The 14,822-nt window shown below is 34.9% G+C and overlaps 1 protein-coding gene across 1 annotated transcript; it reads left to right on the top strand.

Moving 5' to 3' along the window:
• Positions 1–3,033: 3,033 nt before the first annotated feature.
• On the top strand, positions 3,034–13,485 carry LOC111429184 (Thrombospondin). Its single transcript, XM_023065031.2, has 11 exons — positions 3,034–3,246; positions 3,822–3,989; positions 4,173–4,396; positions 9,003–10,131; positions 10,795–10,895; positions 10,991–11,209; positions 11,471–11,791; positions 11,843–12,189; positions 12,243–12,418; positions 12,470–13,207; positions 13,266–13,485. Exons 1-11 carry the CDS (start codon positions 3,168–3,170, stop codon positions 13,331–13,333), a joined length of 3,570 nt encoding a protein of 1,189 aa, XP_022920799.2. The 5' UTR covers positions 3,034–3,167; the 3' UTR covers positions 13,334–13,485.
• Positions 13,486–14,822: the final 1,337 nt, after the last annotated feature.

The raw sequence follows: 14,822 nt of genomic DNA, 5'->3' as shown, positions 1-14,822 counted from the left end.
TGCTATAAATCAATCTTTACTTTTTTGCGGTTCTTTTCGTTATGATTTTTATTTGTTTTAAGATTTTCTCTGCTAGAACTTTTAGATTGGATAGATAGATTGGTCTCATTTAACTTAGTAAACGCTTAGGTGTTTGTAAATTGATGATGTAGGGATTCATCTTCTTGCCTTCAATATAGCGCCCTTTGCAACTTTCAGAGAGTTCTAGTACAAGAATTTTTATAATCCATCTCTGCGATCAATTCAATGCAGCACATTCGTTGTTAATTAAGTTAAACAGTAGCAGACTGAGGCTATCTCCTTGATATTCCCTATTTCACATCCATACCTATCTAACAATTTTTGAAGCGAAATTACAAGCAGGTTACACTCGACAACGGTGAGAAAACCGGAATATGAAAAGAAGAACGTCATGGACTCATGAAATTGTAGACCCAGTAGAAGGACATATCGGGTATGAAAATTGAAGGGGAAGAGTGTGCTGATAGACGATGATTCGGGGAAGTACATGACTTTTAGCAAAAATCTATCAGATAGAACAGTGGAATCAAACGAAGCGTACTTGGGAAACTATAATAGATATAACAGATATTCTCTAAATTTGATCATGTGTACGGTCACTGTGGTTGATATCAATTTCAAATAGTGTCCTTGGAAGATGGATGGATGCATTTGCAAAAATCGTACTATACAGGGCAATGAAGAGTGTGGATGATGCTGCGAGAGAAAGAGACATGGTTGTGGTACTAATTAACTAGCGGTGTGATTGGAAGTGTATTTTGAGCATAACAAGCTATGTTAAAAGCTGAGGAAAGCGTTATGGATTTGCTTGGAGATGGCTTTAATACTCTTACGATTGCATTATATGAATTATTTGATGATTATGATGACTGAGTAATACTAAACAAGGGAGATGATGAGGTTAACTTTCAGACTCGATGAGTAACCATAAAGATGTGGAATGGTGCATGGTATATAAGAATCTTAATTCAAACTGCGGAGAGCGTTTAAGAGAATGTAGATTTCATAGATATGCGAACGAACATGTATGGTTAGAGAGATTGATTGATAAGCGGACAAAATTGTCTGTGGCGAAAGAGTGTAATCACAAATACAGAACAGATGTATGTATGTAGGAAAGCGGAGGTATGCTTACGCATACAGCACCTAGGCCCCACCGGGCCCCTTGTATATCCTGCACTCTCTCCGGCTACATCAACCAGCCTAAGGAATTTCCGAAGGCTAGAATACAGCTCAGAAGTGTGTTCCTGATGCCATCTGTGGTCGGCCATTCCTCTCCGAAGTCTCTCATTCTTAGGTCTTGCAGACCGGACCGTCTCTTCGCTCTCTTTACAGAGGCGACAGAGAGGACTTACAGTGACCCGTGACGAGTCCCGTTACAGTTCGTAGAGCGTATCTACCAAGCCTTACGAAAGACAAGGCTGCCTCTGCTGAAGGATAATGTAATACTTCCTTAGACAGATGGCAGCCCTTAACCCTATCCCAACAGTTCATACACTTTTTGTGGGTAAAATCTTTGATTATCTCAATCTGAGTTGATAAGGACGGAGCGATTATCTGTTCATACAGAACAGATGTGATGAGGAGTTGCGTACATTGGAGATCTTTTTGAAACAGAGAAGAGAGTGTAGGAGTATAGGGTTCAGTCTTCCATCAAGGTAGAGACCTAAGATATTTTGTTGATTTAACTTGAGGAATGAGGCATTCGTGATGTGAATCGACTTAAAAATGTTAAGCTACATTTTCCAATTCCTAGTCCATTTATGAATTTTGTTAATAGCTACTTAAAGTTTATCCATAACTTTTATTTGATTTAATCAATTTTTTGAAAATTAATGAATAATAATTGTACCAAAGAAAAACAAGGTGTTGCTAACATTTACACTGTGTATTTAGTATTTAGTATCAATAAAATATATCAAAAGATGATTTTTTTTAATTTTTCCTAATTGCGGAATCTGAATAGTTTTAAAATTTTTTCAAGTAAAGATTAAATCTGGTTTATTAATATAAATTTGATACACCAACTCTTTTTGGTTAACTATTATTATTTGTCACAAAAATTTATCAATTTATAAATATTTTATGTCGACTTTAAAATTTATTACGGTAACAAAACAATAGGTCTTTGCATTTGTAAAACCTATATCTTGCATAATAACTATACACGTCGTGAATTATGGCCATTTATTGTATACGGTTTAGAAAATATCCTCCTACGATACAACCGTGACGTGAAAGAACCTGGCGCCTGGCATTCAATTTGTTGCTACTAACCATATTTGTGAATACTCAAATTAATCCCACACAGGTTATAACGTCACATTATGGGTTAGAAGATTTACTTATATTTACTTTTCTTTGTAATATTTCTAATAATAATTATTAAAAGAAATATTACTAATTATTATCGAATCATTTCCAAATATCTCTTTTAATAGTTCAAAAATTTTAGAAGTTGAAAGGTCAACGCGATATGATAACATAAATTTACGATGGTATATAAACGTTTCCAAATTTAGTACATAGCTTAGTGTTTTACAAGAAAATTCAAAATGAAAATCGCCGTAAGTAAATAACTAAAATTAATTATCGTTATGAATTGGTATAAAATATTTCAGATTATAACCTGCCTATTTATTATTATCTGTACTATCCAAATTCAAGCGGTTTTCTGGCATCATCATCATCACCATTCATGTTGGTCTCATCATGGATATTGGTACAATTGCCATCAACAGATTTGCTTTTCTTCTAGTGGTTATTGGGAATACTGTAATCCCGTACCACATTATGTATTTTAAAACTTGAGTTGTTAATGAGATGATCAAATAAAACTTTTTTGTATCTTAATTTACCATGATAGTGTCATTTTCATAGAAATTAAGTTGTAGTCTATTAATAAGATGATTTCTTTCAATGCGATTTGTCGATTGAATAAGCTTTAAGATGAAAATAAGCCCTGGTCCGCTATAAGTGGCTCGATTGAGTCCCACTACTCTCTTTTCGCCTGAAAACTGTGACAAGGTGGCCACTGCTTCGAGAAGAGCCAGTGTTGACTGTGAGCCTGATTGAGACTGTCTCTGGAGTGGACATAAAAAAAATAAACCATCTGAGTGTGTTCATCTCGAACGAGAGGCTGCAATATGGGGATGGGGGTTGGAGTGTTCTTTCTTGTAGCAACATGTTGTTACATGTTTACTGAAGCCATTCCAGTTGATTCAGGTAGATTTATTAAAGAATAATTTTTACTTCTTAGTAAATTAATATTTATGTGTTCAAAAAGCTTTAAATTTAAGTTAACTTAAAAAGATTAAAACTTTATTATCTTCATTACCGTTTCTAAAACAGTGTACTTTAATTTAATGTGGAAGGGGATTGCCTAATTGGCAACCTTCCAATGGACTTAGGTGACAATTTATCGACGTCTTTATGTAATTTATTAGTGGAAGCTAAAAATACCTATTAGAAACTCAATAAATCCCAAATTAAATTTATCCACTTCCTATAAGATATTTCAGATCTTCAATCACAATCATTTTGTTTGCAATGATTTAATAATAACCTCGTTGTGATATGAAACATATGACGTCACACATAACTTGGTAAATGACCGGAACAAATTGTCTAATGTTTCACACCTACGCTTTCTTTTGAAAAAGGCGGAAAATATTGCGTGATCTGGTTTAGGACATCATCGTTGCGACATCGAATAACCAAATTAGCGGAATTTTAAACCGCAAGATTGAATCAGATTTTTAAATAAACGCTTATCAAAATGAATTTTTTTTTCTTTTCAGCTTTAAGTAAAGAACTCGAATCTGTTATTGAACAAGACGACATTGTGTTCACTTTAAAACACATTAAACCGAAAAGAAGATCGCGCCATCCTGAAACGTTATTTTCAGTCGAGTTCCCCGGCTCTGAAAATAAGTTCTCGTTTTTACTGGATAGGATCGACAAAAACGGTAAGTATAATGGAAAAAGGTAGATATCTCCTTTTCCAGGTGTTACGCTGAAACTAGTCCAGTGAAAACACTATAGAGAGAAACCTTGTTACAGATTCCATGAACAATTTCACAATTTTATTTTATTCGCTTTAAAAATAAATATGTTTTAAATTGATTATAGTTATTATTATTTCATTATAGTTATAATAGAAACGATTGAGAATGGTCGCGATAGAGTCCAGCAGTTCACAGTTGACACTCTAGAAGACGATTCAGCAATCCGTTCGATGATTCTTGCGGTGAACCAGAAGCAGCCAGGAGCGCAAGTGACCTTGTACATCAATTGCGTATCATACGGTATGGTTGCAACGCCGAAAACGATGCGAGAAATGTTTACCAAGATGGACAATCCCCACGTGCAACTGGTAAGTTTATTCTTGGAAGACATTCCGGAAGCGCGATAATTAACCAAATCGTCTTAATCAACTTATAACCGGCGAGTTATTACAATTGCCTCGATTAAAAATTTGAGTGGGATTCGTACTTGAAATTTTTTAATTTTTAATTTCGATTTTCCACTCCTACTCGACCGTATAAATGCATACATTAAAAGACACCTGTTAAATTAGTAACTTTTAAATTATAATTAATTGTAATTAAAGAATTTTTGGAAGCAAAAATGGGAGGAGTTGGAACACTTATTCAAATAGGATATTTTTAATTTTATAATTACTATACCGGGAATTTTAGATAACTCGCAATATATGAATGGTATGAAAGTAATATTGTTATGTATGGTACTAATCAATATTGTCTCTGACATTTCTCTGGATAATCTACAACATCTCTCATTAAATAGCCAAGTAGTTCCTGATATCTTTAATTATAGACAGTAACATTTCTCAATGTCGTCAACCCAACTCAATAAATATGACCACCACTGATAAAAAATTCTGCATAATAATATTGCTCAACATTATTTTCTTCTTTTTATTTAGCAACCCAATATCTTACAATATCGTCCCTGCACGTCTTCCAAATTGTTTTTATAATTCGCGACGGTAATTAAAGCTATAACAGTCAAATGGATGCTGTAATGAGTCTCCTTACAGCATCCGATGCTGTAATGAGATTTTAGTAACATTTTATGGAACCAGTTCAAGTTGTTGACATTGGGTCATTAATTTTTCTAGTTGTCAATGTGACAATTTTTATCTATGGATGTTTAAACAGCTTCTTAGCATCGAATACAAGGTCTACAATGATGAGGACATTGAACTCTGAGCAATTTCTCTTATTTTGGGAGGTGTACATGAAAGATTTTTTTCAGATGAATACATTTTGTGTTTTGACAGTTTCTAATTGTCAATTCAAATTTGTAGTTTCAAGTGTTACCAACTGCTACATATCTATTTCGCTACATTGTCAAAATTTATTTTATTTTTGTTAAAAAAAAAGGATAAAAACACGAATTACAAAAAATAGCATAAAAAACACGTTTCATAAAACGTAAAGCACTCATTCATTAAAATTAAATTGGAAACTTGAAGTTTTTTAATATACTATTACGCCATCCCTCATTATCACTATTTTTGTCTTCTTCATCATTTTCTTCAGCATCTGTCCATATCGTCCTTGATGTCTTTAATTATTATTTTCGACATTTATCAACATCGTCACAAATATTTCCCAATGTTGTCATTGATTTTCTCAAGAACTTCCAACATCTCTTAATACCATTCTTGTATCACTTAACAACGTTTCAAATATAATTGAATCTCATTTTAGTCCTTAACACTATCTTGATCTTCCTCAACATCTTCCCTATCATCATCATTGTTGATATTATTAAACATAGACTTTGCCAAAGTGTTTAATACATGTTTATTACCTACAATTAAACTGAAGTGATTGTCTTCGTCAATGACCCAGAAGAGACATGAACCCCTAATGGTAACACAATGCGCAATTCCTGGATACGAGGATATACAAGAGTAACTGACGTAATCAGGTTTGCTGCAAAGCAAAAATTGATGTTTGTTGGCTATTTAGCTAAGTTTCCACATGCACGGATTACTGGCGCCAGTACGAAGCCAGTTGTTTCCACATAAATGTTATAATTGTGTTATAACTTATTAATTTAATAATAAAAATGGCGTCTAGTGATGTACTTCGCGTTGGCATCAATGTGGTAGTCCAAATGTGCTCCTTGGAACTGCACACGTTATTAACAAAAAAAAGCGGAAGCATAATTGCTGAGTTACATCGTGGATTGCACGTAGAATTAACTTAGGTGCGTCTAGTACTTTAATTAAAGAATTATGCCATGAAGATCAGGAAGCATTTTTTAATCATTTAAGAATGACTGCAGAGAGTTTCATGTTTTTGTTGTGGCAAATATCCTCTAAAATACAAAAACAACATACGCATATGAGAGATGTCCTTCCAGCTCTCGTAAAATTGCAAGCAACTTTAACATTTTTGGCCTCTGGAGATTCTTTTACATCCTTGCAATATATGTATCGTTTGCCAAAAAGCACAATTTTTTGCTAGGTTTCGTCAAAATTAGGAACAGTTTTCTTCATAATTTCAACTATCCTTCTGACAGCTTCATTTCGTGCTTGTTGGTCCTTATATTGAGGAATTTTCTGATTCTACAAACAAGGATTTGTTTCTAAAAATAGTACTGTATCTTCTGATGTCTATTTTTTGGACGGTTTATTACTGGATTTGTTCATTTTAGTTGGACGAACACGTTTTCTTTATAAATACTGTTACTGGCGCCAAAAAGTAGAAGTAGCGTCAACTTTATTGGCGCTATGATTACTGGCACTAATTTTTTGGCGCCAGTGGTTTTTTGCTATTTCCAGATACAAATGAACTGGCGCCAGTAATCCGTGCTTAGCTTTTGGCACGTATGGAAACGGATAGATGGAGATATATCCAGAGATGGATATTAAGTGCAAAATAAAAAGAAGAAGAAAACTTTTGTTACCTCAATATCGTTTCTATTATCATCTAGCATCGTCTCGTTTTTCTCAACATCGTCTTGTATACAGTCTTTGACATCTCATAACATGACATCACGCAATATTACTCTGACCTCTTTCAACATCTTGCTGGAGGAAAACAATATTATGTATCAATATCATTGAAACATTAACTCTGTAACATTATCATTGACATCCTCGAATATCTATCTATGGTATCAAAATTATGACCAACATATTTCAACACTAGTCAGGCTTCAATTAACATTACCAACATCGTCTCTACATCTGCATCATGGCGTCCTTAATACAATTTTTAACATTATTGAGAAATATCATACTACCCCTTTCTCAACATTTTTTTCAACATCTATCTATGCAATTTTTGATATTACTAAATATCCTCCATGATATCTCTCGACATCGTCGATGTTATCCTCGAATACCTTCCTTGATCTTCCTCCACATCGCCTATACCATCAAATTAGTGTTATATCTAGAATTATATCTTCCCCAACATATTTTATATCTCTAAGCATCATCTCTGATATCTCTCAATATTATTTCAGATATTCTCCAACAGCATTATTTATGAAAGTCCTTTCTAATTAATTGATTTAAATTTCTATTTGTTTCATCAACATAAAGGATTAGAAATTGAACAGTTAACAGGTTTGTTTAAAACTTTCTTTCAGTTTTGGAATCATTGAATATAATTGTTATGAACACCATTTATTCCTTATTTTCACCATAATAGAAATTGAAAAAGCGTTAAATTTTATTTCAATAAAATTTATTTATATCATTCTGAACATAATAAATCAAAACAATCTATTCTTATAAGGAAAACGCATTTCCAGGTCAATTATTCGATATCCAAACGAGTACGCACAATATTACGACATAATATTGCATAAAATCTGCGCAGTTGTGAAACATGATACTTTAAATGAAATATGTTTAACCATCCAGATTATGAAAAAAATTGGACCAGATTTTTAACATTTTTTTGTGTCCATTTAAAAAAAAGTAATATGGAAATGTTTACTTGAATAATATAAAACGTTTTCGTATTTACCTTGGCTCTCGGACAGTGACAGAGATTACGGTAGTCTCGAAGCAGTTACATGTGTGTCGTATCCCTTTTATGGGAATGTCCGTAACGCAGTCACGTTGCTTCACTCTCATCGTTTGCTAAAAGAGATAATATCGAAAACATTGTCCAGATAAAATCTAAAACAGTTAAAAAACAGTTTCAAGTCAAAATAATCATTAAAATGTCTATTGTCATTCGTAGACTCAACCTGAAATTTCCACATAAAACTAGAAATAATATTACAATAAATCGATTTTTATTTGGTAAAAAAAGTACTCAAAAAGATTCGACGTGTGTAGTACAAGAAAAGAATTGGGTTTCTTATGGATTTGATAGAAAAAACATTCACGATGATCGAAGAGGTATGCATTCGACATTTTTCTTCGGCGTTAGTTTGTGTCTCGTTGGTGGAATTTTCTTTTACTCCTTTGCTCCGCATCCCACGAGAGATTGGGCGCATAGAGAAGCATTTTTGGAGTTAAAAAGACGAGAAGACAATCAATTACCCCTCGTTGATCCGAACTTAATTAATCCAGATAACATAATCCTCCCAACCGACGAAGAATTAGAAAACGTCGAGATTATTATATAAAATCTTACTAAAATAAAAAGAAAAAACTTTTATGATTTTAGTTTTGAAATTAAATATCTACACGCGAAGATGAAAATCTTAAAATAAAATTTATTTTCGTCTACGAGTGAAAAGTGGCCTAGTTATGATGACGTTTCGCTTCAAATTTGTTACACTTTAATTAGTTTAAAATAAAATGCCATGAAAATAATTACAAAAGCAAGTTGTACGTCAACATCTGTTAGTTGAGTTGTTAATCGTTAAATTATGTATATTTATTCTAATTGAAAAAGTACGCGGTATGCATAAATTATTACAGCAAAGTTGTTGTTTCAATTAAATTTTCATTAATTTCATTTTTTTTTGATTTATAGTTCAGAGAAAAAAAGCATCACCTCTCAATCGAAAAACACACAAACATCCATAAAATTTTCACTGAAAACCACTGCCCACCCAGCATAATCAACACCCACACAAAACGCAATCTCGACTCAATGTTTGATTTGGCACCCACCAAAAACGACTTAGAATTCGATCACAACGTTCAAGCTCAACAACCAATCGTTACTAGTTTTAGAGGCGACATCGATCTAGTCCATAACGAAGATAGTATTTTAAAAGCGTTAAATGAATTGATTATTTCCGTTAATCGAATGAATCATAACATGGAAACTCAAACTAAAACGATTCAACAGCTACAAGATTTCTTTAGGGAATGTGATATTTGTAGCGCCTCTAATATCGAAAGACCAAATTGTAGAACTCACCCGCCTAGATGTGCGCATGGTGTTGAGTGTGTAGACACTAATGATGGTCCAAGATGTGGGCAATGTCCTCATGGAACGATTGGAGATGGTTATACTTGCAAACCTGGGTATACATGTGCCCAAAGACCTTGTTATGAAGGAGTTCGTTGTCATGATACTGCTGAAGGTGCTAGATGTGGACAATGCCCTCCGGGATATACCGGCGATGGGTTCCATTGTCAAGAAGAAAATACTTGTTCGAGAAGAAATCCGTGTTTTAGTGGAGTTGAATGTTACGATACACCTTCAGGACCGAGATGTGGATCATGTCCTTCCGGTTATTCCGGAGACGGTATACATTGTTCAAGAGAAAATGCATGCGATCGAAATCCTTGTTATGCCGGTGTTGAATGTCACGAGACCCCATCTGGTGCTCGATGCGGTCCTTGCCCAAGAGGTTACACTGGAAATGGTTACATGTGTCATCCAGATGGAAGTTGTGCTTGGAATCCTTGTTTTGAAGGTGTGGAGTGTCGAGATACGGGTGCTGGAGCTGAATGCGGCCCATGTCCTCGAGGCTATATAGGAGATGGTCGTCAATGTCGACCTGGAAAGAAATGTTCTGATAGGCCCTGTTTTGAAGGGGTTAGGTGCCACGACACCGATCAAGGAGCTAGATGTGGACCTTGCCCACCCGGTTATGAAGGAAATGGGGAAACTTGTAGAAAGGTTTGCGACCTAGCCAGGTGTCAACAGGGTAAGTGCCGCTTAATATGTCAATAGAAGACACGCAAAAGCTTTTGCTGTGTTACACCCAAAAGAGGTTGCTTGGAAAATCTTATTTGTGTCTCTTTTAGTTTACTTGGGTTTCGTTTTTTATATGTTAGAATTAAGACTCTTCATTTTTCTTCAAAACAAAAAAAATGTATTTATAACAGCATATTGCACAGTGTAATTCTTTTGGTCTATTTTCACATGCACCTACTAATACAAAATGTGGGTCGAGTAGCAGGTCTGTGCTAAAATGCCATGTACAAAGCTAAATAGATAAATTAGTGGAATAGATTTTATTAGTGTAGAATCATTGAGTAAAGTAAATGGTGTTTTATGTTCCACAGTTACCAATAGAAGATGTTATTGGCAATGCAAATAAATCATTTTGGAGAATTTTTTTTAATCATTTTGATAGTGCTACTAAACTTTTTTTAAACTTCACACTGTGTACGCTCTTATTTTAGATTAATGTAAATATAGTTCTTTTCGCCACAGAAAACCTTGTTTTATTTCGAGTCCACCCAACAAAATAAAAAAAAACTTGAAGTGGGAAATAAATTATGGAGATGCATGACATTTTAGGACGGTGTTGCTACCGAATGTATGTGAAAATGGACGTAGATCTAGCGGGGATATCCTTTTATAGGTACCAGATGTGAACCGACAACGACACCTCCTTATTACAAATGTGTGGGATGTCCTCAAGGATTTATCGGAAACACGACTCATTGTAGAGATGTTGATGAAGTAAGTTGATATGTAACGGACGATATCGATCATCGTGATGAATATTCAATTTGTTTACATGATTAGAATTGTTTAAATTTTTTTTATATCTATAGTGTGACCTTTACGAACCTTGCGATCAAATGGTAGAATGTCATAATCTTAGTCCCGGTTACGAATGCGGTCCTTGCCCACCTGGTTACACGGGAAGTTCAGGATTTAGAGGATCCGGACCAGAAGATGCTAGAAGACATAGACAAAGATGTTACGATATAGATGAATGTGCTGATGGTTCTAGAAGATGTCCTCCAAACGCTGTTTGTAGAAATCTCGAAGTAAATATTTGCGTTAATTAAAAAATCATTATTATGCACTTGCACTGTCTTGCATAGTTTTTCAAGTTGACGTTTATGTGTCAAATTAAAGTCTGCTTAGTATAATACATTAACCAGTAGTACTCAAACTTGTAAACCCTTAACTTTATCGTATCACATCTTAAGAAGGTCAAAGAATGGGACATTGAGTTATAAGAATTTTTTATTCAGAAAGAGACAAATTTTTTCTACTCATACCTGATACACCCTGTATATTTATAGGGATCTTATGAATGCGTTGGAAGAGGTGATAATTTCTGCGCGGATGGAACTCAATGTAACGAAAACGCGGTTTGTTCTTACGTTGGATACAACCGCTACGTGTGTAAATGCAGAACTGGTTGGGCTGGAAATGGGCAATACTGCGGAAGAGATTCCGATTTAGACGGATGGCCTGATCACCAACTTCCATGCAATGACGAGCGATGCAAAAAAGATAATTGCCCCGACACTCCTAATTCAGGGCAAGAAAATGCTGATGGTGACGAATGGGGTGATGTTTGTGATGAGGACGCTGACAATGATAACATCATAAATGACCCTGTATTTATTTATTTTATATTATAAATCAAATAATAATATCACATTTTTTAGGATAATTGCCCTTTAGTCCCAAATCCAGATCAAAGTGACACAGATGTGGGTGGAGGTGATAATCAAGGAGACGCCTGCGATAATTGCCCCACAGTTCCAAATCCATTCCAAGAAGATATGGATAACGACGGCATCGGAGATGCTTGTGACGATGATATGGATGGAGATGGTGTTGAAAATTACAGAGATAATTGCCCAAAAAAGCACAATCCCGATCAAGGAGATCGTGATAATGATGGAGTTGGCGATCTTTGCGATAATTGTTTAATGAGACGAAATCCCGATCAAACTGATAGGGATGGAAATTTAGTTGGTGATGCTTGCGATACTGGAAGAGACACCGATTTGTAAATACTTCAAAAATAAAGCCATAACAAAAAAAATTATCAATAATTTTTAGTGATGGAATAATCGATCAAAGAGATAATTGTAAACACATCCCAAATAGTGACCAACAAGATATTGATGGGGATGGAATAGGAGATGCTTGCGATAACGACATCGATGATGATGGAGTACCAAACAACAAAGATAATTGTATCTTAATGCATAATCCAGATCAAAAGGATTCCGATAGTAATTTATTATATTTCGTTACGTACAAATTTAAAAAAAATATATTTTTAGATGACGGAAAAGGTGATGCATGCTCCGGAGACAACGATGGTGATGGTGTTCCAGATTTAATCGACACATGCCCAAACAACACCCACATCCACAGAACCGATTTCAGTACATATCAAACCGTAGTTCTCGACCCCGAAGGTGAAGCTCAAAAAGATCCTAATTGGATCATTTATAACCGAGGTGCCGAAATTGTTCAAACAATTAACAGCGATCCAGGATTAGCTGTTGGATACGATTCGATTGGCTCCGTTGATTTTGAAGGAACCTTTTTTGTTGACACCGAAATAGATGATGACTACGTTGGATTCATCTTTAGTTATCAAAGTTATAAAAGATTTTACGCGGTTATGTGGAAAAAGAATTCACAAACGTATTGGCACGCTTCGCCATTTAGGGCGGTCGCTGAGCCTGGAATTCAAATTAAATTGATCGATTCGAATACTGGACCCGGCGAAATGCTTCGAAATTCTTTGTGGCACTCTGGAAATACAACCGGTCAGGTTAATCTTCTTTGGAAGGATCCGAAAAATATCGGATGGAGTGCTAGAAAATCTTATAGATGGTTTTTGATGCATAGACCAAGAATTGGGTTGATTAGGCTTAGGATTTTCGAAGGTGATAGGATGGTTTCTGATTCCGGAAACATTTTTGATTCAACTTTAAGAGGTGGCCGATTGGGAGTTTTGTGTTTTTCGCAAGAAATGGTTATATGGTCAGATTTAGTGTATAAATGTAACGGTAAGTAATAATCATAAAATAATTAAAAGAATCGTTTTATAAACTTCATTTGTTTTAGATAACGTTCCAGCCAGCGTTTATAACGAATTACCTCACGATTTAAGAAAACACGTTCAATCGGAATGATAAATTTTTAATTAAAACAATCTATACTTAAATTAATAATTTCCTTTGTATTTGATAACATTTGATTTGTAAGTTTTTGTATGCGTTTTTTTAACGATTGGAGATAAATGTAAATAAACATTTTTATTAATTAAACAATTTTCTTATATTAATTAAGTTTTGTGGTAAACACATACAATAATTCCATTTCATTCCAGTCGCACAATTAATTTAATCCACACATTTTAATGCTTCTAACCAAAATGGGCAAGTTAAAAGAAAGAAACTGAAAATGGCAGAAAACGACTGAAGAGAGATTGGAAAGCCATGCAGTGGACTGGGCAGAAAGATGAAAGACTAAAAAGCGAATATTAAGACAAGAAATACACTAAGCGGAGAAGTGGTATGCTCGAAAAAGACTAATAATAGAAGAATGCAACTGAACAGAGACTGGGAATGTAAAAGCAAGAAATATACTACACAGAGAGGACGAATATTGGAAAGAGACTGGTAATAGAAAATAGGGACTCATTAGAGGCTGGAAGGAACGAAACAAAGTAGAGATGAAGGACACGAGAAAGTGGTTGTAAAAGCAAAAGTGATTAGGCAGAAAAGGGGAAGGTAGGAAAAGACTGAAAATGGAACCAAGCAACTAAATAAAAATTGGAAACGCAGGAAGGAGACCAGGCAAAAAGAAGGGAGACTAAAAAAAGGTGGATAAGTAAGCGGGAGGCTAGACAAAGAATAGGAAGCTGCTAATAAAAGATGGAGAGTTACCAGGGACTGGAAAAGCCGGAAGGAGACCGGGCAGAAATGAGGGAGGCTGAGAGGAACTATTAATACTAAGACTATCCTTGGTTAAGGAGACTCCGGAATATATCATCAGGGCAGAAATGAAGGTAGATAAGGTAAGATGAGAGTGAGGGCATGTTTGGAAGAGATTGCAGGAAAGAGTCGTTATGGGCAGCGAGAAAGGGGGGAATACTATAGGAAAGAAGGGTATTCAACGGATGAAGTGAACAGGAAGAAAAAGGAGAAGATTGAGATGTGGAAACAACTGGAGAGCAGGCACAGAGACCAGGTGCAATAAATACTGCTTGCAGAAGACTAAATGGTGTTAATAGAAGACTAGATACTGTTTGCAGAAGATTTGATACTACTGGCAGAAGATCAACTATTATTAATAGAGACGTATGTACCGTTTACAGAATATTAACTAGTGGAGAAGACTTGATGCTGTTAGTAGAAGGTTATTTACAGTAGAACTTAGAACTACTGCTTTTAGTAGATTTTATATTATTTGCAGAAGACTGGGTAGTGTTAATAGAAAATGGGGTGCTATTTACAGAACATTATATACAGTTGGCAGAAGATTTCAGGTAGCATCTCAATGCAGAAGACTAGATATTTTTAATACAACACTAGGTACTGGTTGGAGAAGACTAGGTATTGTTTGCAAAAGATGAGAAAGTGGTTGTAAAAGCAAAAGTGATTAGGCAGAAAAGGGGAA

The sequence above is a fragment of the Onthophagus taurus genome, chromosome 7 (genome assembly GCF_036711975.1).
Source record: "Onthophagus taurus isolate NC chromosome 7, IU_Otau_3.0, whole genome shotgun sequence".
Classification (NCBI taxonomy): Eukaryota; Metazoa; Arthropoda; class Insecta; order Coleoptera; family Scarabaeidae; genus Onthophagus; species Onthophagus taurus.
Note: the sequence above shows the minus strand (reverse complement) of the source record. Positions and strands in the feature narration are given on the sequence as shown.

Coding starts and splice junctions, on each gene's coding strand:
- LOC111429184 (XM_023065031.2), top strand. CDS start 3,168: ATGGGGATGGGGGTTGGAGTGTTCTTTCTTGTAGCAACATGTTGTTAC. Junction 10,896..10,990: donor ATTGTAGAGATGTTGATGAA/GTAAGTTGATAT, acceptor TTATATCTATAG/TGTGACCTTTACGAACCTTG. Junction 11,792..11,842: donor ATAACATCATAAATGACCCT/GTATTTATTTAT, acceptor CACATTTTTTAG/GATAATTGCCCTTTAGTCCC.